The 22682-nt window shown below is 48.6% G+C and overlaps 10 protein-coding genes across 10 annotated transcripts; 6 read left to right on the top strand and 4 right to left on the bottom strand.

The window, feature by feature from the left end:
• Positions 1–104: 104 nt before the first annotated feature.
• Positions 105–735, top strand: EV420DRAFT_1050486 (uncharacterized protein; the record flags this gene model as incomplete). Its single annotated transcript, XM_060465535.1, has 2 exons — positions 105–245; positions 301–735. Coding segments are annotated over 2 exons (330 nt in total), but the record flags the coding sequence as incomplete, so codon positions are not given.
• EV420DRAFT_1050470 (SEN1 N terminal-domain-containing protein) lies at positions 321–7152 on the bottom strand. Its single transcript, XM_060465534.1, has 11 exons — positions 6731–7152; positions 6049–6674; positions 5674–5993; positions 3136–5624; positions 2871–3080; positions 2049–2820; positions 1918–1994; positions 1397–1860; positions 1208–1347; positions 785–1156; positions 321–735 (listed from the first exon to the last, which is right to left on the bottom strand). The coding sequence occupies exons 1-11, from the start codon at positions 7054–7056 to the stop codon at positions 676–678; spliced, it is 5856 nt and encodes a 1951-aa protein (XP_060335685.1). The 5' UTR covers positions 7057–7152; the 3' UTR covers positions 321–675.
• Positions 7153–7254: 102 nt separating this feature from the next.
• On the top strand, positions 7255–8498 carry EV420DRAFT_1516986 (translin). Its single transcript, XM_060471973.1, has 9 exons — positions 7255–7338; positions 7389–7479; positions 7533–7539; positions 7574–7607; positions 7639–7747; positions 7800–7879; positions 7945–8040; positions 8091–8163; positions 8212–8498. Exons 1-9 carry the CDS (start codon positions 7276–7278, stop codon positions 8268–8270), a joined length of 612 nt encoding a protein of 203 aa, XP_060335684.1. The 5' UTR covers positions 7255–7275; the 3' UTR covers positions 8271–8498.
• Positions 8499–8875: 377 nt separating this feature from the next.
• EV420DRAFT_1050273 (SGF29 tudor-like domain-containing protein) lies at positions 8876–10578 on the top strand. The gene is made up of 7 exons (XM_060465533.1): positions 8876–9066; positions 9125–9347; positions 9404–9468; positions 9525–9840; positions 9897–9932; positions 9994–10186; positions 10236–10578. Exons 1-7 carry the CDS (start codon positions 9021–9023, stop codon positions 10329–10331), a joined length of 975 nt encoding a protein of 324 aa, XP_060335683.1. The 5' UTR covers positions 8876–9020; the 3' UTR covers positions 10332–10578.
• Positions 10579–11114: 536 nt separating this feature from the next.
• Positions 11115–12031, bottom strand: EV420DRAFT_1638112 (uncharacterized protein; the record flags this gene model as incomplete). The annotated part of the gene is made up of 2 exons (XM_060476795.1): positions 11115–11210; positions 11264–12031. 2 exons carry the CDS (start codon positions 12029–12031, stop codon positions 11115–11117), a joined length of 864 nt encoding a protein of 287 aa, XP_060335682.1.
• Positions 12032–12339: 308 nt separating this feature from the next.
• EV420DRAFT_1263093 (HSP20-like chaperone) lies at positions 12340–12942 on the top strand (the record flags this gene model as incomplete). The annotated part of the gene is made up of 2 exons (XM_060467154.1): positions 12340–12702; positions 12775–12942. The coding sequence occupies 2 exons, from the start codon at positions 12340–12342 to the stop codon at positions 12940–12942; spliced, it is 531 nt and encodes a 176-aa protein (XP_060335681.1).
• A 105-nt stretch (positions 12943–13047) lies between these two features.
• On the top strand, positions 13048–14665 carry EV420DRAFT_1760567 (uncharacterized protein). Its single transcript, XM_060480629.1, has 5 exons — positions 13048–13449; positions 13500–13558; positions 13614–13698; positions 13759–13800; positions 13857–14665. Exons 1-5 carry the CDS (start codon positions 13215–13217, stop codon positions 14348–14350), a joined length of 915 nt encoding a protein of 304 aa, XP_060335680.1. The 5' UTR covers positions 13048–13214; the 3' UTR covers positions 14351–14665.
• A 107-nt stretch (positions 14666–14772) lies between these two features.
• Positions 14773–18217, bottom strand: EV420DRAFT_1516966 (uncharacterized protein). The gene is made up of 14 exons (XM_060471972.1): positions 17924–18217; positions 17477–17875; positions 17229–17426; positions 16992–17177; positions 16800–16938; positions 16680–16751; positions 16478–16633; positions 16290–16428; positions 16153–16245; positions 15698–15972; positions 15412–15644; positions 15276–15363; positions 15103–15226; positions 14773–15047 (listed from the first exon to the last, which is right to left on the bottom strand). Exons 2-14 carry the CDS (start codon positions 17777–17779, stop codon positions 14975–14977), a joined length of 2079 nt encoding a protein of 692 aa, XP_060335679.1. The 5' UTR covers positions 17780–17875; positions 17924–18217; the 3' UTR covers positions 14773–14974.
• A 36-nt stretch (positions 18218–18253) lies between these two features.
• On the top strand, positions 18254–18584 carry EV420DRAFT_1263386 (DASH complex subunit Dad1-domain-containing protein; the record flags this gene model as incomplete). The annotated part of the gene is made up of 2 exons (XM_060467167.1): positions 18254–18325; positions 18378–18584. The coding sequence occupies 2 exons, from the start codon at positions 18254–18256 to the stop codon at positions 18582–18584; spliced, it is 279 nt and encodes a 92-aa protein (XP_060335678.1).
• Positions 18585–18587: 3 nt separating this feature from the next.
• Positions 18588–22665, bottom strand: EV420DRAFT_1516951 (protein kinase C1). The gene is made up of 12 exons (XM_060471971.1): positions 22543–22665; positions 22234–22485; positions 21782–22166; positions 21134–21730; positions 20818–21086; positions 20231–20761; positions 19866–20179; positions 19571–19810; positions 19379–19517; positions 19139–19327; positions 18944–19084; positions 18588–18891 (listed from the first exon to the last, which is right to left on the bottom strand). Exons 1-12 carry the CDS (start codon positions 22543–22545, stop codon positions 18748–18750), a joined length of 3204 nt encoding a protein of 1067 aa, XP_060335677.1. The 5' UTR covers positions 22546–22665; the 3' UTR covers positions 18588–18747.
• Positions 22666–22682: the final 17 nt, after the last annotated feature.

Genomic DNA, 22682 nt, shown 5'->3' with positions numbered 1-22682 from the left:
TTACTGCGACTAATGCGCCAAAGGTTAAAGTGATATTATATAGAGATATGTATATACTATAAGTGATCAAAAAATAGACGAGGCAAAGAAGTTTAATTAAAGAGAACACGACAAAAAACAGACGGGTGCTTGGGCTCTGCTCAGACCGGCGCGTAGTTGGATTTTCTTCTATTTGCGTGCTAAATGCCACAACAACACTCATGATTGATCTCTTCCCTGACCAGAGCTCCGCGGTTACTGCTTGTGTATGTCGTCTGATTCCTCGACGTGCCCTCCCTTGCTTATGAATGTCTGCCTCAGACCAACTTCTTCCGCCCTGCGTTTGCTGCTATCCTGGTCGCGCTCCAACAGAAGGCCATTCAAAAACTGGGATATGGGCTGACGTTTATGATATCTGGATGCATCTGTGCCTCGATGGTCCCGCTGATATTTCTAGAGTTAATAATTGGCCCCATTTTCCAGGACTCTGTCATAGGTGCTAAAGTATGAATACTTTTGAAATTATGAATACATGCATTCTTAGATACACTAGGGAGAGTATCAACCAAGAAATAGATGAAACGGTACAATATTTGACAGCTACTTGCATGACGAAAGCCAATAAATTATATGCGTGAGTCCAGTGATGATGGGAGGTGAAACAGAAAATGCAATGCAAATGAAGCGATATAATGTCTAATTCAGTCTCGGTCTATTCGTAGACGGTCCTGGCCCGTGATTATCGTCCCCACGCCGCTATAGATTCATCAGTCAAAGAGAAAACTTTAGTTTGGACAACGCGCACCTTCTTTGGAATGAATATTGAGGTCTCTTTTTTCTTCTTCTTCTGAGGTGGAGGCTTCGGAGGTCCTCCCTCTTGTAGAGGCGGTCGTGATTGGCGCGGCGGTTGTGGTTGGGCTGGAGCAGGGGGTGGCATTTCAGCGCCAGAGTGTTTTCGTTTAACGCCTTTGCGAGGTTCGGCTTCACGTCCCACACCTTGGCTAGGATTTTTCGATGCCGACGTCCGGTCTACAGCGGCCTTGAGCTGCTGGGGAGTCGCCAAGTTCAAAGGGATCGCTGGTGCCGAAGCAGCGAGGGTTTTCGAGGAAGGCTTCTTCTGAATAAGAGCGCTTTGCTGTTGCCCGGTGTCAGGCGAAGTGAAGTACTTTATATCAGCCTGCCGAACATACATTAGCTCCAGATTCAGAAAAGAAGAATGCGGTCGTACATCTACCAAACAACTCCTCTCTCGAGCATCGGCTACAATCTGTGTCCAAAACTTGTCGCTTCTCTCGAGGGTCGGTGCATGCCCCACAATGAAGACGCTGGATTTGGCTCGGGTTAACGCAACATTCATTCGTCTTACATCTGTCCGGAGTTCATATAGGCATATTAAAATCAAGTGATGAGAACGTACCAGCCAAGAATCCTACACTCGTTACCCCTGGTCCAGCCCTCACACACGAAAGTATGATCACGTCCTTCTCTTGTCCCTGGAAGCCGTCAACTGTGTTGAAAGCTACTTTGTTTGAAATTTCCCTCCCAAATTCCTCTTCGAACAGCCTATGCAGCTCGAGGACCTGACCCCGGTAAGGAGTTATTATGCCCACCCGAATGTCCTCCTTATCCTTGAACTGTTTTATTAACCGGCCGTACAAAGCACGGACAACTCGCGCCTCGGAGACGTTCCTGAAGGATTTTCCCTTGGTGCTCTCCTCTCTTGAATTGACAACATTGAAGAATTTGTACACGCCGAATTTTGACAAAGTGTGCCATGGTTGAAAGGTTTTCTCGTCCATCGAGGGGCCGTCGAGAAGGCGACCATCGTAGAATAGGCGACTTGGAAGACGGCTTATCTCTGGGTGCATCCGATATTGGATACTGCAGATGGCGTGAATCAGTCTAACTTGTCAGGAAAACAGTACAAAAGGCCGCTACCTGAGGAGATGAACGGCTTCCGGTCTCGAACGCTGAAGACGGACAAAAAGAGACTGGTTGTACATGTACTTGGTCGCCTGTCAAAATTAGTCAGTCCAGCTCCGAGAATCAAGGGAAGGTTATATACTGACCTCCGTCGACAACACAGTGGGGGGTAGCTGCTGAGGATCTCCTACCATCACGCATCTTGAACACCGATATTTCAACGGGATCAAGGAACTCAGCTCTATGGCCTGAGCAGCCTCGTCGATAATGACCATATCAAACGCTATCTGCTGTGCCATGTCCCTGTGACCTGCGCCGCTCAAGGTGGTACAGATGACATCAACTTCAGCCATGACTTCGTCCGTGGCTCTACGCCGATTGGTATCCATCAACCTCGAATCTGAGCGTCCTTGATCTCTGACGCTGTCCAACCGCTGGGATACGGCTGTTCGACGATTGTTCAATTCACGTATTTCTCCTGCTAAGCTGTGTTTTCTTGCCACGTTATCGCTGATTGAGTCCAGTTCTACCTGCTTGAGGGCTCTCTGCGCCTTGATATTAGCAAGTTCCGTCTGAAGTGCAGCAAGCTGGTTTTCCATATCCTTCAACGGCTGTGGTTTGTTACCCAGCTTCTCGTCCACCAAAGCATCCAATGATACATCTTTCACCATCGGTGACATAGAAGTTATAGCACCTGTACGCACAACTTTGATAGGTGTAGAGGTTTTGTGAGACCCTCGATAACCTTCTTTGAGGCGATACACGATCTCATCAATGGCAGCGTTAGATGGGGCACACAGAAGTATTTTTGGGACAACTGGAGGCGGTTTCCCAGGGTGAGCGATGAGGCGCGGTCGTCGAGATATAGATGCAGCAATAAGACCACAAATTGTGGACGTTTTACCGGTGCCTGGAGGTCTGGTAGAAGTATCAATCTCAGATAAAGGAGGAAACGAGAGAGAACAGACCCTTGAATGAGAACAAATCCTTCAGTCTTCAAAGCACTCTCGATAGCAGTGGCTTGAGGCTCATTGACTCTATACGTTTGCATTGTTTGTTGGATATCCTGAGGGTTAATCAACGGCGGAGGGGCCAGCTGAGGCCGTAGTATAGTGTCGACATTATCGTAGTAAGGAAGCGTGACAAGCGCAGAGTATTCGCGATGAATTGTGCTCAAGCTGCAAGAGAATGCCATTCAGGACTGACAGAATAATTCCCGTAGATAGTAGATACCTGAATAACTTGGCAAGCTTCCAAATGGTATTAATTTGAAGTCCATGATCATTTCCGTCAGCCACAACACGAAGTCGGCAGGCGAGTCCGGAACTGCTTTGTTTTGAGCCGCTTGCTTTGGCCATGACGGAATTGTTGCCTTCGCGACTTTGGAGGAGAACAACGTCGCTTTCAATTAGGTACCAATCCTTCCTAACTCCTTCTTGGATAGCAACTTCAATATCCACCCAGGAATCACTATGGCTTCTTGCACTGATGGTACAAGAATAGAACTCGAGGACATTCTGCTTAGTATCTTCGATTTGGGCCCAGAGCTCGTGCAGCAGTAGAGGCCCAAAAATTCTTCCGTAATGCGCAGGATCGGTGAAGTTGTCCGGTACACGCATCGGTCGTAGATTTTCTCCCGGAGGGATAGGCCCTTGATGACTGTAATTCCACGATAAAAGAGCACGATGAAGCCCGGTCACATCAGGATTCATCCTCGCGGCTAATCGTCGCTGCGCATCAGCTTCACGCTGTTGCTTGAGTCGTTCTTCCATAGCGCTCTTTCCGGTCGCCACATCAATGGTTTTGATTTGACGGCGTTCGGGTATCTTCTTTATCTTGGGTAGCTTGCTCAGCTCCTTCTTTTTGTCAGCCATGGATCGCAAAATGGCGCCTTGAGACTCTTCCTCTTCGCTCTCGGACTCACTGGACTCGGAGTTGTTTCGAGAAACCGTAGAAGCCCTGGAGGACCCTCCGTCCTTCGAACCGTCACTGGGGCGTGTAGGAGGGTGCTTCGATGAACCGGCCGGAGCGGTTGAACCGCTCGATCTGCGGAATTTGGGGATGGCAACAGTTTGGTCCAGCAATTTTTGGTCCTTCTCACTGAAATAGGACGACTTGGTGGGCTTGGAGGGTTTGGAGGGTTTGGAGGGTTTGGAGGGTCTTGCGGAAATCGAATGCGAAGGAAGGGCTGCTTTGACATGGGGTTTTCCATCGCTGCGTACGGGTTTGCTAGACTTTCCTTTGCCCTTGAGTTCCCATTTCTCTACGACTTCCACATCGTCGTCGTCGTCGTCGATAGAGATAGGGACAGGCTTCGGCTTAGCAACAACAGACACAATCTCTATCTCCTTCTCGCTTTCGTCCTCGAAAGAATCGAGGATAGATTGTAGCTTGTTGAGCTTACTCGATGACAAACGAGTACGAGGACCATCCGGGGTACTTTTTTCCCGTGCTTCCTTCAAATATCTCTTCAGCCTATCAACAACATCCTTCTGAGGTGTAATCTTGCTCTCCTTGAAACAGGTGAAAAGGGACTCGATGAGAGTAAATGATTGATGCAAGAGTTCCTCGTCCGTGAGGCGCAACCAGCGCGTCAGTTCCGTCAAGATTTGTTGCATGTCGGTCAGCATCTTTTTGGGTATGCTCTTGCTCTGCAACTGTGTGCCGGCAGTGACAGTGCTTGCTGCTGATTCGAATGCACCGCGCTCTGCTAGCATTTCGCGGCCAAAAATGAGGGCGTCTCGCATCCACACAATCATCACTTCATTATCATAGTACCGTGCCCAAGCAGGCGTACGCTTGAAAATGAGCGCTAACGTTTGGTTCATGGAAGTCCAGAGTCTCGGTAACTGCGCCGCGGGACCTTTGGGATCAGATGATCGCAAGAAACGAAGGTTGTTAAGAAGCCCTTTGGGAGTTGCACATAAGACTTCCATGATATCGGTCAAGCAACGAACGAGCGACTTCGACAGACTGCACGCCTCGGGCACGGAGTACGAATGCTCCCTGAAAGTTGAGAGGTATTCAAAGATTCCCTCCAACGTCACGTCCGGATGATTCCCTAGCAAAGCGCGAAAACAATCCATGCGTACATCTGCATCGAATGCCAAGCCCACTACAGTCTGTCCGGCTACCTGCAGATCTTCCACGGGAGAGATCATTAACTTGACAACGCTCTTGACGATCCCCGGTCGCTGTAGAAGTTCGAGACCAGACGATGAGGTGTTACGATCGGAGAAGTTGGAAATGGAGGCGAGGAAATCTGTTCTTATCGCAGCCAGAAATTCGTTTACTTCTGACAGAAGCTTTGAACCTCCGGAGATGCTCGTAACTTTACGAAACGCGGCTTCATGCATGCGGTCAAGATGAGCGACTTGGGCTATAACAGGCAAAATGACAGCAATCCCTTCACCGTCATTGATCTGCAAAGCGGCAAATGTTCTCTTCCATATAGGATGTCTGAGATCTAGGGACGCAAAGTTTGCCGGCGCCTTTTTGGCATCAGCTGAAGCTTGCGCAAGACTTGACACAGCAGTGAATATACGGGACAGATCTTGACCCATGACGGCTGTAATCAGATCTTGCGTGTCTGTGCGGGCTGCCTTCCATTCCATACCGGCATACGAACTGGAGAAAGCCACGGACACTAAAGTTTCAGCATGTATTCCCAGAACATTTGTGATCGCAACACGATGATCGTCTTTCTTCTGCGACTTGAGAAACTGGAATGGACGGTAAAAGCATGCAAGACCCGGCTATTTGGATGCTTACCTTCGCGGCTAACGACATTACGAATGGACGTGCATCTCCGAAACGTTCTACTTGCAGTTCTTCACATACGTAGTTGGCCATTTTAGCAACGACTTGCGCATATATGGCCGTGTCATGTATCAAAGAAAGGTACTCCAGAAACCACGAAAGAAACCACATATTCTCTTTAGGGCGCTCTTCGAGCAGCCGGGTCATCGCTATGTCGTTGTCCTTGACTGAATCAAATATGACCTGCGGGTATTCAGGTCCCTCGCCCAACCATAACCGAACACCGAGCCGCTTCATCACAACTGTAAAACAACGCAGAATGGGCGCGAATTCTAAAGGACACAGTATTGATAATAACGAGGGTTTTATTGAATGCAAGACACTAACCAGGTCCTCGGTCAGACAAATGCCTAACAACAAGACGCCGCATATCGATGTTTTGCGAGGTCACGTATAACAGTTCGTCTGGGGGTATCAACCGTAGTGCGTACAAGAATGCCTCCCAAAGAATTGAATTATCCGATGAAAGAGTATTGAGCAGCAAAGTGGGAGCTTTGGAGGATGTCTCGGGAACAAATTCTGAATTGCCTGAGAAAACGTGCGCCAGAATATCCAGAACACGATGATATGGTCCACCGAAGGATTCCTTTGACAATGGAATCTGCGAACATCTGGCAAATTGACCTTTCGCCCACTGACGAACGCGTGGATTTTGATGCATAAGCAGAATAAACATGCCCGGAGGATAAGGGTCACTTGGCCAGCCGGTCAAGGGTTCTTCCGGAGAATGGTTATCGATGATTGCGAGGATCCTTTCATCTTGGAAGATAGCAAGATTTGCAACTATGCGATAAACGACACCAACGGGTACACTGGAAAGCGACTTGGAAGACGCAGTTGACTCTGCTGTAATCCCTACAGCAGACAAACTTTCCAGGACGGACTGAAGTTCCCATTGTTCAAATTTGGTGTAGAAAGCGTTCTTTGTTTCCTCAGAAAACGCTGCGAGATACCTGATTATCAAGTAAGGAATGCCGATCGCGATTGAAGGCAATGTAAGCGAGCTCACGTAGTCCTGGAACAATATTTCGCCCTTTCCAGCCCGCAAGCACAGTCAGCGCACTTCATCACGCACGCTGACAACTTTTCCTTCCAAGTCAGCACTAGGGTGCTGGTATATGCAAATAATCTAATGAGGAAGGTTGCCGCTGCGATGGTTGTGGTAGTGGCCCGGCCACAAAACCAGTGGATATCCTCCATATCCTTAGAAACACCCATAAGGTAGTTATATACCTGAGCCAGGACATCGTTGCTGAGGTTCTCGCTATCGACGGGACTATCGCGAAGCTTGTCGAGGATGTTTTGGACCTGGGTAGCTGAAGTGGCAGCAGCCATGGCGAATGAGAAAGAACGTCGGGAGCACGCTGAAGAATATTTATGGCGTCGTCAGCGTCACCTTTGTCATAGAAAAGGAGCAAAAGTGGCACTGGTAGAAAGGAAGAAGGACAAAGAGTCGCGAGTAATTTTGCGCGTCTGCACGTGAACGCAGGGTTTTTGAAATTCAATATTATTTATTCAAATCAATTCAGAAACATTTCTTCCTCTCCCGCGACCATGGACCCTCACGATTTGGAGAATCTAAATACCACGCTGGACCATGAAGCCCAACTTCGAGAGGTGATATTAGATACCTCTGATGGTCCGGACTTGCCCCAATACTTTCTCAGAAAATCAAGGAACAAGTTGTAGAACTTGACAAGAAAACGCGTACGATGGTCGGGATGCTCAACAAGATCCATTCGATTCCGTATTCCCAAGGTGCAATATCTGCTATCCTTCCGATCCCTCTTCTTGACATGATCCGATTCTAGTTCCTGGGTTGGTGGATAGCGTATATCCTGTTCCTCCGAAGTACCCATGTCCCCCATACTGCGCTTGCAGATCTTGTTCCCCCCAACCAATTTTGGAGATGGAAAGACACTGTGGACGAATTCACTTCGAAATAGCGTTTTCGTGGCGGCTTTCTTGGAATATCTGTCAAAGGGGACCCTGATCTCACTGGCATCCACATCTGAAGCCCTTGGTAGTACGTCATTCTGGTATCCAGGGAGTAACACTTCGACCAACGCTTCAGACAGTTCAGGATGAATGGAAAGATCGCTTTACGTTGTCTATTGAAGACTATTTACACGGGCTTATCACGCTCGTGAACGAATTGGTGAGGGTTCTGGTTTGTTCCGTTCACTAAGCCGCGCCGACTGACTGCTTTTCAATCACTCTAAGTCGCGATTGGCTGTCAACGCTGTCACCCTAGGTAATTTCCAGGAGCCGGTCAAAATATCTATCTTCGTGAAAGATCTATTCGCCGGGTTTACGATGGTAACACCCCTGTTCTTGCATACTTGTATTCCCCTTATATTCATTTGCAGTTAAACCTGAAAAACGACCAGCTGCGTCGGAGATTCGACAGTCTAAAGTATGATATGAAGAAGGTTGAAGAAGGTGTGGTCTAATTTTTAGTGTTGAATGTGTTGCTTACAACTTTTCCAGTCGTTTACGACGTTTCGCTGCGGAAGCTAGCGCAACCTCCGGATCTGGCGCCTGGCTGAGTTTTGATGTCTTGCCTCACCCTGTATTTTGTACGTAATACCGTCCAAGTCTCCGTTTTTGTTCTCTTGCTGTTTGTAGAAAGTCATAACCTAACATTTATATGTTGCTCCATGGTCCAAGCATCTCAAGCCTCCTAGTTTCCGCTATTGCCTTGTAATCAGGGCTTCTGAGCTCCAAAGATATGTATTCTAGTAAGGTATACGATCATACCCATACTGGTCCTGACCGAGAGATCTGGTCTGGCACTAACCTATCACGGTGAAAGAGCTAACGTAAATGATCTTGGAGAGGATCAGTCTTCGCCGATGTCGTCGCGGACTGAGCAGGATCGGGGAGCTGTCCAAAAGCTGGCTGAATTGAATCATTTACAGCTTCCGAGGCTGTAAATGATTTCAAATCCGAGTCGAGGTTCCGGTGATGATCTTCAAGTGTACGACGCCAAACAGTCGCAGATAGCGGTAAAGCCTCATGATGCTGAAGGTCCCTTGACTCCATATAATATATTTTTCTGTACATGCCCTCAAGATGCGACGGTTAGGGTTCGAACTAGTGTACATTATGCGTCATCAATTGTGTTTGGCCTTCCGAGAAAAACACGGGTTAGCGGAGTTTGAATACCCAATCGGGCAACCTGAACGTTCACGTAACGTTGAACCTGTTCTCTCCAAAGTGATCAAACGTACTTCGTTTTCACTTGATGCGCTATCCACGAGACTCAGGCTGCACACCGGTCTCATAGCGGGCATTTCATGGATAGAAAGCGAGGCGTAGCAACGCGCCCTGCCGCTTCTGAAGGTAGGTTGCCTACAAAATGTAACTGAATCTAAGCTGGCACTAAAAAATGCGCGTTCAGAAATTGAATTCTGGAATCACGCCAGAACGTCTCTTCTGACGCTGTCCAGTATATACACGAACCCTGCCACTGCAGAAACAATCGGTCGTGTGAACCGGCTGATCTCCGCGTGGCCCAGTGACGACACTCTGCCGTCCGAGGGTCTGGATGGTGTCAGGACGATATATAAAAAACTGAACACAGGACTAAAGGACATAGAAACAGCATCTAATAATGAAGTCAAGTAGGTAGATTTTTGAAGGCCCTCTTTCATTTCATTATTCATCCTTACTTCGCCAGAGCGATCGACCAAGCTCTAGATCAGCTCGGTATACTCATCGCTCTCAGGCAAGCGACAGAAACGGGTAAGTCTCCATTGCATCCACAGCTCGGGTCACTCCACTGAAACACATGCTCACAGCCGCAGACAAACGAAATAAGCGCCCTAATAGAGGTCCGTCACCATCTTCGACACCTACTCCAATAGGCGCTCCTCCAACGTCTGGCACTACCCGTGGTGTGTCGATTACTCTGCCGCCTCGAAACTCTGCTGGTACCCCGCTCTCGATCACTGTTTCCCGTGAAAAATCACGCAGGGAAGGTATAGCCCGACAATTACCTCTTCGGGAAGGCCGGACCATCGCATTTCACCCTCCTCCCAAGCCTATCAAAGACGCTGATCAGAGTGATTGGATACTTGCTGTCATTACCAGGTGTATTAACGCCGACAAGCACAAGTACGCCCCCAAATTGGTAGGACTTGACAGGTGCTCATGAACCTCTGCATTCTTAGATACGAGGTCCGAGATGTCGATGATGAGAATCCAGAGTAAGTGACAATGGCGGCAGCCCTTGGCCGACGTACCCCTCACCTGCCTTCCTCAAATTAGGACGTACGCTACGACCCTGAAATCGATTATTCCTCTCCCGGATCCGAATGCACCTGCAGGGACTCCAGAGAGTATCTCCGTGTGTCCGGAGTATGGAAAAGGAACTATCGTGCTGGCGCTCTATCCTGACACAAGCTGTTTCTATCGGGCCGAGGTGGTCACTCCTCCTCGGGACATGCAACCAACCGGACGGGTGCGTTCTCTTCCCCGATGTGACGACATCTATTGACTCATCCCCTCAGTCATACTTGCCCACGTACGAACTAAAATTTGAAGACGACGAAGAGCAATCTCAGATAATAAGTGCGCAATATGTCGTTGAGTTTCCTAAGGATTAGGATCATTTATGGTTTTTACGATTTATGCTGTGGTATCGGTGTAGCATTGTATCATCATTGTAGGTAGGATACCCATTTTTGGAATTTTATAGGCCAGCAGCGCCGTTGGCCTGGTGTAAATATCTCAAAAACTACGTACCTCTCTGTTTGAAGATTTTAACATAATTACGACAAGTCTCCCAATGCGAGGCCGTTCGATAAGCCAAATTATTGGCTTTGATAATCGTCTAGGAGGGAATTATCAGTGAATACTTGCATTCGATGTTCTATTCGACACGAAAAAGCTCGGTTGATAAGCAGCTGAAATTGGGGCCCATCAGTACATGACTCTTGTCGCCACCATTCAGGGTCCCAATCAAAGGCGCACCTGGCCTATAAATTCTTCAAGACTCAGGAAATCACACATTCCTGGAAGGTAACAGCTCTTTGCAACGTCAGCTCAGACGCGTTTTCTTAAGGTAGGGCCACCTGAGCCCTACCTTACGAGACCCATATGTGGCGTTCCACTTCTCAGACGCTTGGTCTGGATTTCGGGAAGGTACTTTCTGGAAAGCTTGTGCATAGGATTTCGGGAGAATTTTTTGTCCTGTTTCTGTCAACGACGATGTCGTTTCACCTTTGGATTTTATCCATTTTAGCCTTGCTTCTTCTGGAGTCTGAGCGTCTCTAGTAACAGGTAGCTTGTAATACAACGTGTAGGTAGGTTCGACCCAGTTGCAGGGAGTCAGACCCCAAGGTGGGGGAACCTGGATGCTTCTCTTCATTATGCTGTCTACCTGCCAACTACGCTAACTTTGCAGTAATCATCATGCGCTCGAAATCTGCCAAAGTCATTGACTTGTCCGGCGCAGAAGAGAAAATTTCGAGCATTTCAATAATCTTATACATTTAACGCATCAGATCGACTGCATGCAGGGCTGGAAATAACATACCTCTTCAGCTTTCAGCTTTTCGTTGAGCAATTTCGCGACACGCTGAATGTCGCTGATCATTATTTTCTGGCGGGGCAAGTCCTCGGGCGTCGCGTTAGGGAAGAAAAGCGCGAAATTCTCGAGACAAGTTTGCTTTTGTCGTTTGGTCAATTGTTTGGGGTTCGTAAAATCAGAATCCGAGTCCGAATCGCGTGTGCGGGTGGTAGGACGCGTGCGTCGACGCGCCGGTGCTTCCTCCACATAGTCATCGTCGTCATCCGAAGGTTCCTCCATATCAACGTCCCCCGCTTCGTAGTCACTGCCTAGGTCACTGATTGGACGGGAAATTGCGTCCCCATCACTATCTGCATACTCTTGTGCATGATGTTCGAGTAAGATGGCACAAACAGCGCGCCAATCATCCATACTAACAGACAACTCTGTGGACGGGCTCGCGCCCTCTTCCCAACCTGATGCGGCCTGGCGAAATATGGTCAAGACTTGTTCGTCATCGGGAGGTAGGTCAAGGAGTTGCAGAGCAGATGGGATAGATGACATGGGAATATTAGGGATCTGGGACGCGTCTATCTCATCATCTGCTTCGCCTGGGTCATCTTCAACAAGAAATCCACCGCCTCCAGACGAAGTGGATGCAATTGGTTTCGTCTTCTTCAAAGGTGGTGTCTCGATGAGATGGTGCGATTTTGCTGTGGATATGTACACCTTGTCAATTCGATGCTGAAGATACCGAGGGAGTACAGAGAACGTCGAGGCGGCAGATGAACTCATGACTAGAGTTGATCGACATTTAGAAGCTGTGCATGAGTGTGGCTTTGCTTACCATTAGAAGACCGTGAGTTGTTCAAAGTACTACTATTTACTTTACTTCGGTCGTCGAAGTTTCGTGAAGAGGCTCAAATGTCTGCCGAGATGCCGATCATCCTCGGCATACAGGTGACGTCAGCCACTCGTCACAGATCCGTGTTCCAGGCTTTCCAGCATGTTCTCGTCTCTGCGAGAAATACCGTATTTGTGAATCCGCTGAAGTATAAAAGACAGATGTTTCTCTTCCTTCAGACAGCAACATTGTCTCAAAAATGTCTATCGCACGACAACTATTCCGTGAATTCCGCCCTCTCTTTCGGATGCTCGAAGAGCCTATCACTCGTACTCCAGCCTCATGGAATATGAGGTCTCACCCCTTCTTTGATGACCCCTTTTTCTCATCTCCAGGTTTTGGTCGACCTGCCGTTGATGTGACAGAGCAGGGGAACAAGTACATCGTTGAAGCGGATCTTCCCGGTGTTGCAAAGGAGAACGTCGAGGTGAGAATTGGTGAAGGGGGTCGTAGCCTTACTATCGAGGGAAAGGTAGTGAGCAAAGGGCAGGAACCAGAGGCAACTCAGACGCAAGCCTCTGAAGGCGAACAAGCAGCTTCTACAGAAGGCATGTCTTTTCTGGTCACTGTATTTTTTTTACTAGGCTAATACATATCATACTTTGTAGTTGCTAAAACCGATACTCCCAATCAGATTTCTGCTGAAAGGCAGTTCTGGAGTAATTCTTCCTTTACTCGCACTGTTTGGCTTCCTCGTCCGGTTGACAGTAGCGGTGTTTCTGCACAGCTCAAGGACGGTGTCTTGACCGTGACCGTTCCAAAGGCCGAAGACAAGGCTAGCGTAGTGGTACCTGTACAGTAGATCATTATTTTTTTTGGTTAAAAGTGTACCGTAGCAACGAATTGTATCTATAAAGACTGTATTTCTCTACTCAATACTGCGACGCGTGATTCTCAAGTCGGAGCGAAAACGGCGAAAACGGATTTGGCTTACCGTCCTACGTCGCGTGGGGCCAGATTTTCTACTGCCAGTACTTTGATCTGCCGCCTTTTGTAACGTGTCGCTTTTTCCGTTCTTCTTCCTTCCGGTCTTTCCTCAACCACCACTCAAAATTCTGTCTCCCCATTGTCCCGATGGCCTCCCACCATCCCCCTGTTGCTCTTCCTCCAGCTGAACCGATGCTCGTGGATTCCGATGTCGAGGCAGAGGTCGACCAGCTCGATTCTGACACAGAGGGTCTGGACGAACCTAATCCAAATGGCGCTTCCGTCTCCACGAACAACGCCGTGAGCGGTGCTCGGAGCAGTAGACCAGTTGGACAGACCCTTTTGCCTGGTGGGAGGTTGGAAAATATCATATCAGCAGACGGTGTGTATACCTCGCTCTCCGACTCAATTTATTCCCTGAATAGCAACCAGGAGTGACCGGGAGCCTGTCATTATCGAAGGAGGCCCTCTTCGTACTCTCCATTGCTACTGTATGCGTCCTTGCCGCTGTTTTTTTGACCCGAGAATGATTAAAATTCTATACAGGAAGAGTTCATAAAACGATTGGCCCAGGGTGGGCTACGGCAAGCCAATTCAGAACGACGGTCTGCAGTGCAGTACCAGGATATGGGTGCGTGTCGGCCGTCCCTGCTAAACCGAGTGGCGAACTAAGAGCGCATATAACATCCAGCTGCTACGACCCTTCAATACCAAGAGTTCAGATTTCTTCAAGGCGTGTTCCATACCCTCTTCCTTCGCGTCAGCCAAATAACAGTGCTTTTCTTCCAGATACGATCCCTACAGCCATCTCTCTGGCTGATGCCATATTCCTCCGCGAGGAGACAGAAAAGCAACTTTTTGACGAAGACCCTGCACCCCTCAAGCCTTCTACATCTACCGCGAACTACACATATCCCGTCATCCCACCGCTTCCCTCCACAAAACCCCCGCTACCTCTGAACATGTCTTCCAAAGCCAAGGGCAAGAGCCGTGCAGCAAATGGAAAGGAAAAAAGCAACGGCAGCGCCAGCTGGACCAACGGCACTCCGAGCCATAGCGAGTCCACTACCGGCGAGATGCCCAACGGCGTCCTGGATGCCAGGCCGTGGTGGCACTACTGGCCTAAAAAGCCTCCTGGTCAGGAGCAGAAGAACGGAATGGTTGAAGAGACACGACCAGCCATACCTCATGATCCAACAGTTGCCGGAACCTCGCACGCGCCCACTTCATCCATCCGTGGACGGAGCCAATGCCTCACAGCCCGACACACCCAGCGTCGTTGAAAGCCGGGGACGTTCTGCCTCTCCCCGTCCTAGCCAATCACAAACTCCACTAAGCGAAGAAATATCATCAGAGCCTAGACAAAATATCAGCGAGATACGGGGAATCCACTGTCGATTCTTAGTTGGACCCTAGAGAGTCAGTATCTGTAGATTTCTGAGGGCCCTGTAATTGTAGTTTTTGTTGGACTAGCTATTGTACTCAAGAGGCAGTAATTGCGTACTACGACGGTGTTGTGTAATTATCGTTATTAGAAGAAGGGGTAGTACTTTATTTATCATTTCTACAACATGAATATACCTCAGTTGTGCTCTCAGTGCTCCCGGTTACTAAGATCTGCCTGCCGCCATAATTGCAGAATACCGGGACCCTTAAACCTCAAATAGTACGCCTTTTGCGAAGTAGCATCACTGACTTTATGGTTCAAGATATTCTATACAGTCGACCCTGCTTCGGTACGTCTCATGGCAACCAGCGGAACCATTTACTTCCGAGGTTCACCTTGACTAGTAAGCTCAGGTTCAAAATTTGTACTAGGAACTGAACGTAAGTAGTTTAAGAAATAGAACACAACATGATATGTTACAGATGCATACGACACGACATACATACTAAGTGGAAAGATCCTAAATCGTCTCAATCTTCTCAAAATGACTGGCATGAGTATCAAACGCTGCAACTATACCCTGCGCATCGCCTCTGAAATCATTTTGTTAGCGAATGAAGATGAACAGATCAGTTGTGACAAACTGACACTACCAAATCATACTCTCCCTTCAATCGATCGCCGATACTGAAATGCGCTATGTCCGAGTTCATCTCGACGAGAACAGTTCCATCGTTCGAAGAGACTGTAGGGTCCCACATGCGCACCATTCCTGGCTCAGATGTGAGAATAGAAGGTAGTGTAAGATCAGCCGGACTCACCATCTTCGCCACCTGTAATCAAAGCCATCCTGCCATTCGAATTCTGAGTCACCCACTCCGAATAGACAACACCAAATGAAATCATTGCCTAGGTGTAACCTTACATTCACCCCGGATGTTCGAATTCCTCCATGACACCCTTGTCTAGCATTCGGAGATCGTAAATGTGAGTCTTGTTGTCATTTCTAGACACGGCCAAGAAACGACCATCTGGGCTGAAGGATGCACAATTGACCTCGAGATCGGCTCGACCAGCATTAGGTTGATCAAGTATAATATGCTTAGAGGCTCTATTATGGCGGTTGCGAATATCGTAAAGTCGAAGATGCCTATCGGGTTCACCGGCTGTGAAGAGCGCTAGCCATGATCCTAGATTAGAAGATGAGGAATACATAACAGAATGTTTCGCTGCGCTCGCTCACCTTCTGAATTAATTGACATCGCATCCCCGGCTTCCTGAGCATCATCAAACTCGTATATGGGATCAGAGTCGTCATACGGATTCCATGTTTTATGGTAGCCAACACCGGTTAAAGAGTTACCAAGCGGTTCGGACGAGGCAAAGATGCAATTGGCCGTCGGACCTCTCCCCCAAACGAATGCACCCACTGTATGACGACCTGGTTGCCTATCTGCAATTGAAAGCTCTTCGTGTCGGCGAGATTCGGAGAATATGTCCGTGTAAATCCACAATTTGCTATATGCATCATGTGTTTACTGAAAGCGGATTGCAGGAAGACCCAACTCACCTAGAGGCAACAGCAAGATCTGGGGTGTCTGAACAAGGATTGAAGGCGATGTCATGTGTTACACGCGAGTGGTCGTATCCTGACGGTAGGTTGAGGAAAAATTTTGCATATTAAAGACAGTATCATACGAAATAGTTGTTCGCAGCTGTTCTCCTTGTATATCCGAGCTGAACGGCCACAAACGTACATTTGTGTCTTCTCCAGAAGACGCAAAACATTGACTAAATATGTAAGTTTTCGTATCTAGAAGAAAAAGAGCCCGCACCTTTTCGGATCGAATGCGATGTCATTGACAGAAAAATACTTGTACAGATAGTTTGGTTTCCAACCATTCAAACGGTTTGGATTATTGCTGTACTCATATTCAACCTGTCTACCCTCCGAGGTTCCATGTTTCTCAAGCACTAGCCATGTAAGGATCAATATTTGGTGTTAAGTGGAATAGTCTCTCACCTCTCTTGAAACCATCTTGACATCGCCAATAATGCTCAGTATAATCCTCGTGCTCTTCATCCTCCTCATCTGGATCACGCTCTACCTTCAGCGTTATATGCTCGTCTTGACACCACAAAAGTAGTGCACCGCTCTTATTATACGTACAGTCCGTCTCTGGTCTTGTTAGAATGGTTTGGAAATTTGTTCTTCTGACACATACCTCCGGCACTCCCACCAGCTGTAGCACTACAAGCGGCGATGCAGCCTTTGTGTTGTATAATCTTATTTATAGCTAAAAAGGAGACTAAGGACAGTAATGGCTAGTAGAAGATCAACTCACGTCCGGCCGCAGCATAATGCCACCTCTGCGTAATGCTTCCATAAGGCAAAGTGCGTCTAGCAGGCCCTTTCCCTTCAAGGGCGAATTTGTGCGGATGCCGTGCGCGTCGCGAGGGAATGGCTATCTCGGTATCCTTTAACTAAGAGCCAATTATGTTTAGTAGGGAAGCTGGGCCGCACACAGAAGCCTCACTATATCCCAAATATACGGTCTTTCGTTTGGTGGTGCACGAGGAACAGCTTGAGACTGAAACGGCCGATTCGTTAGACGCAGACGCCGCTCACAAGGAGGCAGCCTCTTTGGTGCTGATTCGAGGCTTGCAAAAGGCTCAAAAGCACCAGAGTCGTCTCCTCCCGACTTGGCTCGGATACGAGCCCACTATAGCGGCCTTCGTAAGTCTCCTACATCATCATAAGTAGCAAAACATACGATGTTTGGATTCGTCCACGTCCCTTTGACGTACTCGTCCTCGACATTGTCTGGTTCATTAGATTGACGATGCAATGGCACGGAGGATTGAGTAGAGCGTTTCTGATACGCGACAATCTTTGTGATTGGCTTTCCTGGTGAGCGCGGGAGGTTTCTGCAGTCGTCTTGCGAAGGCATGGCAAGCTTGGGAACATATTTCTAAAGTATGGTCTAAGTTGAGAAGAGGTAAGATCTCACACGTCACGCACCAGATGCTTCGCTGGTGCCGTTGGTCGCTTGGCAGGTTGGGCTACTTTATGGTGCGATGATGACGAAGGCTGGGGTGTGTGTTTCTGAGAACGAGAAGTTGAAGCCACAACAGGTTTGGTTGGGGACTGTGATATGGAGAATGCTGGCAGTTCATCGTCGTCGTCGTCGCTCAACAAAACAAAAGGTTTGTCCTTGGACCCTTCTGCTCCAGGCAATGGAGCGGTTGTGGACCTCGGGCGCTTCCTCGAGTCAGAGGCGACATGTTCAGATGGCCGTTTCTTGAACCATTGGAATATTGACATTACTGTGGTGAGTCAATAATGAAGCCGAGTCTCACCGTACGCAGGGGAGTCTGGACGTTTGATATGCTGGGATTGATGGTGCTCGGTATATCATTACTTTTTGAGACTATCAGTATCAGCATCAGAGAAACCGCCGATTCATACCTCGACCTGAAGTTGACGGTCTCTCGATTTGTCTTCATCCTTCGTCCAGTGAGATCGACCGCGTCGTTGTCGACATCTATCAGAGAGTGACCTCTACCGATGAACATTATTTCTGGATCACGCCGTCGCATGACGAGGCCCAAGCGTACGATAGTATCCAACAAGCAACCAAGATGCGAAACAACCGAGTTCAAGCTTACGCTTAAGGCGTGTAGTAGCACGTGTGAAGAACGAACAAACGAGGCGAAGGTAGAACTCCGGAGGCAGTGGTGGCGGTAATGAAAGACTTAAACCCTAACCATAGTGTTTAATCACTAACCACCATCACCCATGTCTCAACCAGACGAAGAGCCCACCTTTTTCGAGCGAGAACGCGATCGTCTAGCCCGAGAAATTACATCCGTGAATATCCTTATTACGCGCCGTGTTTTACTGCTGATACACTGCATTACAGGGCTTCGAGGAGCTGCTCTCATCGACCAATGGCCTGAATAGAAAGCTCGAGGAGGTCCTAGGAATGACCAAAGAATACGATACTATTGCTGCATTGTGGAAAAGTTTCTATGAACTCATGAGACAGTCTGATGCTGGGGATACCTCTGTGGATGAAAGATCCCATGGTCTTCCTGGCACCGGTGGCCACACCATCGCGATGAAGTAGAAGTGAGCAGACTAATAATACTGTTGTTATTTATGTGGACTAAAAGTATTCAAATACAGGATGCAGACACAACATTAATCGATGACAACAAACACAAGAGCAGCATGGTCCAGTTGCACGTCCTACCCTACTTACATATCTTTCCTTCCGCCTTCTCTTCTGCTCATATATCTGCCCAACCAGCAACATAAGAGAACCCATTGAACTCTGCTTGGTCGCGCGAAGAAAGTTGACCGTGCACTGGGGTTAGAGTTGGTTGTTCTCTAGTGAACTCCTCGTCGAAGTTGCTGGTATCGGCACTGCCGTTCTGTAGACACATTCAAGTCCGGTCCCGATATTGAAAGATTGTTTACACTTACAATTGTAGGGAAATAAGGAGGGGGGATGCGTTTATTTAGCACATCGTCGAAACTAACGTCTTTGAAGAAAGGCTGTCGTTTAATCTCTTCGGCATCTTCTTTCGTAGATCCCAGACGGCGGTTAGGGTCGCGCGTCAAGAGCTGTCGGTTTTTTTTAGGTACGCAAAGCAATGTCAGAACAATTGGAATGTCTACCTTCTGTAAAATGGATACGGCATCCCTCGGCATCGTAATCGGGTACAAGGGCTCGTCTTCCAGTATGGCATCGAATATTTCATCTTCGTCGTCTCCACGGAATGGCGACTGCCCGAGCAACATTTCGTAAGTCAGCACACCAAAGGCCCACCAATCAACGGCACGTCCATAGCGTTGTTCTAGGAGGATCTAAATACAGTGTTAGCGCGGATTTTTCTTCGAGAATGGGTAGGATCATACCTCCGGAGCCATGAATTCAGGAGTACCACAGAATGTACTCGTTGTCTGACCAAACCACATCTCTTCCTTACACAAACCGTAATCGGCCACTTTAACATGCCCATCTAGCGTTAGCAAGATGTTATCAAGTTTCAAATCCCTTCCATCATGCTATAAGCACATGTCCCTCACGAATTGCGCGGGCTAACTCACCGGTATATTATACCATTAGCGTGGAAGTACTCGAGGGCCAAAAGTACTTCTGATGCATAGAACTTGGCCTGTCGAAGAGAAAACTGCTTCCTCTGAATGTGCAACATGAGATCACCCCCGCTGACATACTCCATGACGAAGTACACCCGTGTCTCTGTCTGGAAGCAAGAATGAAGACCAAGTAAAAACGGATGTCGCTCCTTAGCAGCAGCCAAGAAAACGCGCTTCTCCGAGCGAGTACTAAAGGATGCATGTTAATGGGAAGGAGAAAGTAACCACCAGAAGTCTTTCTCACCTCTCCACTTCATCGTTATCTATGATGAATTCCTTCTTCAGCACCTTGATCGCATAAAGACCGTTCGTTTTCTTTTCCTCCGCCAGCATGACTTTACCGAAGTTACCTTTACCGAGAACAGCCAAGAAGTTGAAATCATCTAGACCGACTTTTCTCTTCTTGGTAGCCTGCCGGACAGGAGGCTGTGCAGGAACAACTCGATGACCCGGGATGACCTGGCCGGAACCCACGCTAGGAGGTCTCTGAGCTGGTGAAGGCGGAAGGCCGGGTTGCTTAGCGGGAATAACAGCCGGCGGAGGAGGCCTCTGAGGCTCCTATGATAGATGTCAGTGACAGTAACCATACAAGTACGAGAAGAAGTAAACCTGATAGCCGCCCGAGTATCTATGTTGTTCTGGGATCGGTTGACTAGGTAGAGGTCGAGCCTGCGGTGGCTGCGGTTGCGCCTCAGGGTACACGGGAGGTACTGGAACGCGAGCAGGCCGGGGTGTTTGCTGTTGACCGTAAGGAGCAGGAGGATGCTGCTGTTGGTATCGGTCAGGTATCTGCTGAACTGGAGGAGGTGGTCGAGCATATGGATCGGCTTCATTGCCGAGGGTGATACGACCGAGAGGTACTGCTATTTTATCACCCGACGGCTGTTGACTCTGCTGGGCCTTTTTGATTGCGCGCCAGTCTGAGAGTAGGGTATTAGCGGTTTCCATCGACATTCCACAGAAATCTGGAACGAGATGAGCGCAATTGGCGTGACATGTCAGTTCGCATTCCGAGCATTTTCGCGCATTCTTGCGGCCCAATGGAAGCATGTAACCGCAGTGACAGCACCAGTTTGCACCAATGTTAGTAAGAGGTTCAAAGCGATGGGGAATACGGTGATTAATCTTCTCTTCATCATCCTAGACAAATACATGGATATCACTGAACGAGTTAAAGAAACGTGTAATTGACTTACACCGGTGTTCGACTTTGATATACACTTGGTGACCACTTTCTCATGGCACTTCTTGTGACACGTATATCGGCAATCTTCACACTGGTAACCAGTGGCGTTCAGTAAGAAATCACTGCAGAAGGCGCATAGCATAAGCTGATAGAACTGTTTCTGCACAAATTTGTGTCCATTCATTTCGTGGACTTCGCCCTTGCGTTTGCGGACGGCTCCTTGGCGGCCAAGACCTCCCAAAGGGGCGTCTAGAGGTCGCTTTCGGACGTTTTCCTTGACTATGTGGTCTGTTAGCATTCTCCTGCTTAACCAAGTTAAAACGCACTAAAGTTGAGGTTCAGGGCGATGGCGCCTGCAGGCTCGACGGCAAACCACGCATCGATGCCTTCCATCCCGGAAGGACCGAAACCGGAGGCAGACCCGGGCGGTGCGCCACCAAATGTTAGAGGCGCATTCATGTCTGCTGCAGCGTTTGGATGCACAGGGGGACCTGCCTGGCTATCACCATGCATAGCGCCCGCAGTTACCCAACCTCCCTGTCCACTTTCCATGACTACTTTCTGTCGCCGTAGGGCCTCGACGAGGTCGCTGATCCTGATCCAGAGTAACCCGATTGGAACAGCATGCTGTTCACCGACCTGTTTGTCATATACAGCGATCTCGACTTCGTTGGCCTTGTCAACAGTTATCTCGAAATCTTCGTTCCAGCGATCAGTTCGAGAAGGATGGGACCGAGCAAGCTGCGTTCCTTCGACCTTCAAGGAGACAGAGGTCTCAACAGTCTGCTTGGAAGCCGAACGGAATCTGGTAATGATAGGAGCATGATCAAGTTCGCGCGCGCCTTTGACGGTAACCTGAAGTATTCCAGATAACGGTTTCGACCGTAGATTATCTTTACGCTCGCCGTCAGTTCCGGGGCCATCTAAGTAAAGGTGAGCAGGGCATCACTTGTGGCCACAACCAATCAACTGACTGTCTTCTTCCTCTACAACATCATCCAAGATGTGTAGATTCTTATACCGCTTGAGAGCGCTCTGAAGAAGCTGTATCTTCTTTTCACTTTCGACCTTTTTGCTTTCTGCATCGGCCCTCGACTTCTTGTCTCCATCGGCCTGGTATAGTTTAGCCATCTTGTCGATACCTTGCTTGTACTGCATCTCGACTTGAAGCTTGAATTCTAATTGATGTAACATCTTTGATATCTTGGCGGGCGTGTGAGGAGTATCGGCTTTGATCAAGTCAAGATTTGAATATGTCTTCGCCTTGGGCGGCCCGCGTCCAGGACCGCCTCTAGGGCCGAGCTCGGGGGAGTTGGGCGCTCGTCCGCGGCCAGAATAGTCGTACTCTTTTGGAGGCACCTGAATTGCACATTCAGCGATCTCGAGCAGATATGTCAATGACACAGCTCCCAGGGAATCGACCAACCTGAGGGCTTGCAGAACCACCATACCGCTGTGGATCTGGCTGCGATTGCTGCAGCTTGCGGGCCTGTAGCTCTCGTAGGGTATCTTCGAAGTAGGAGAGGGATCGCTCCGTTTCCCTGATCTTAGCTTCGTTGCGCCGGAGGACGTCCTGATTGTTAGTGGCCTGCCGGAGAAGCTGCGATGCCTCTAGAATTTTGCGTTCTGTCTGAATATGTTTGTAGACATCTTGTATCTTCTGGTCCAGCTCATTTGCCTGGAATCGTCGTTATAGATACCGGAATGAAGGGAATCGGAGAAGAGATGAACTTACCATCGCCGTTCAATGCAGCACGGAGAAGAGGGCAAAGAGAGAGAAAAAGGAGAAATCGTGGATTGCCAGAAAGCAAGGATCGGTCGAGTAGTGAGTATCTGAAATCAGGCCTGTGGCAACTGCACAGCCGTTCCATATCG

Source organism: Desarmillaria tabescens (assembly GCF_030435595.1).
Source record: "Desarmillaria tabescens strain CCBAS 213 chromosome Unknown EV420scaffold_6, whole genome shotgun sequence".
In the NCBI taxonomy this organism is placed as follows: domain Eukaryota; kingdom Fungi; phylum Basidiomycota; class Agaricomycetes; order Agaricales; family Physalacriaceae; genus Desarmillaria; species Desarmillaria tabescens.
This window is presented reverse-complemented; position numbering and strand designations above follow the sequence as displayed.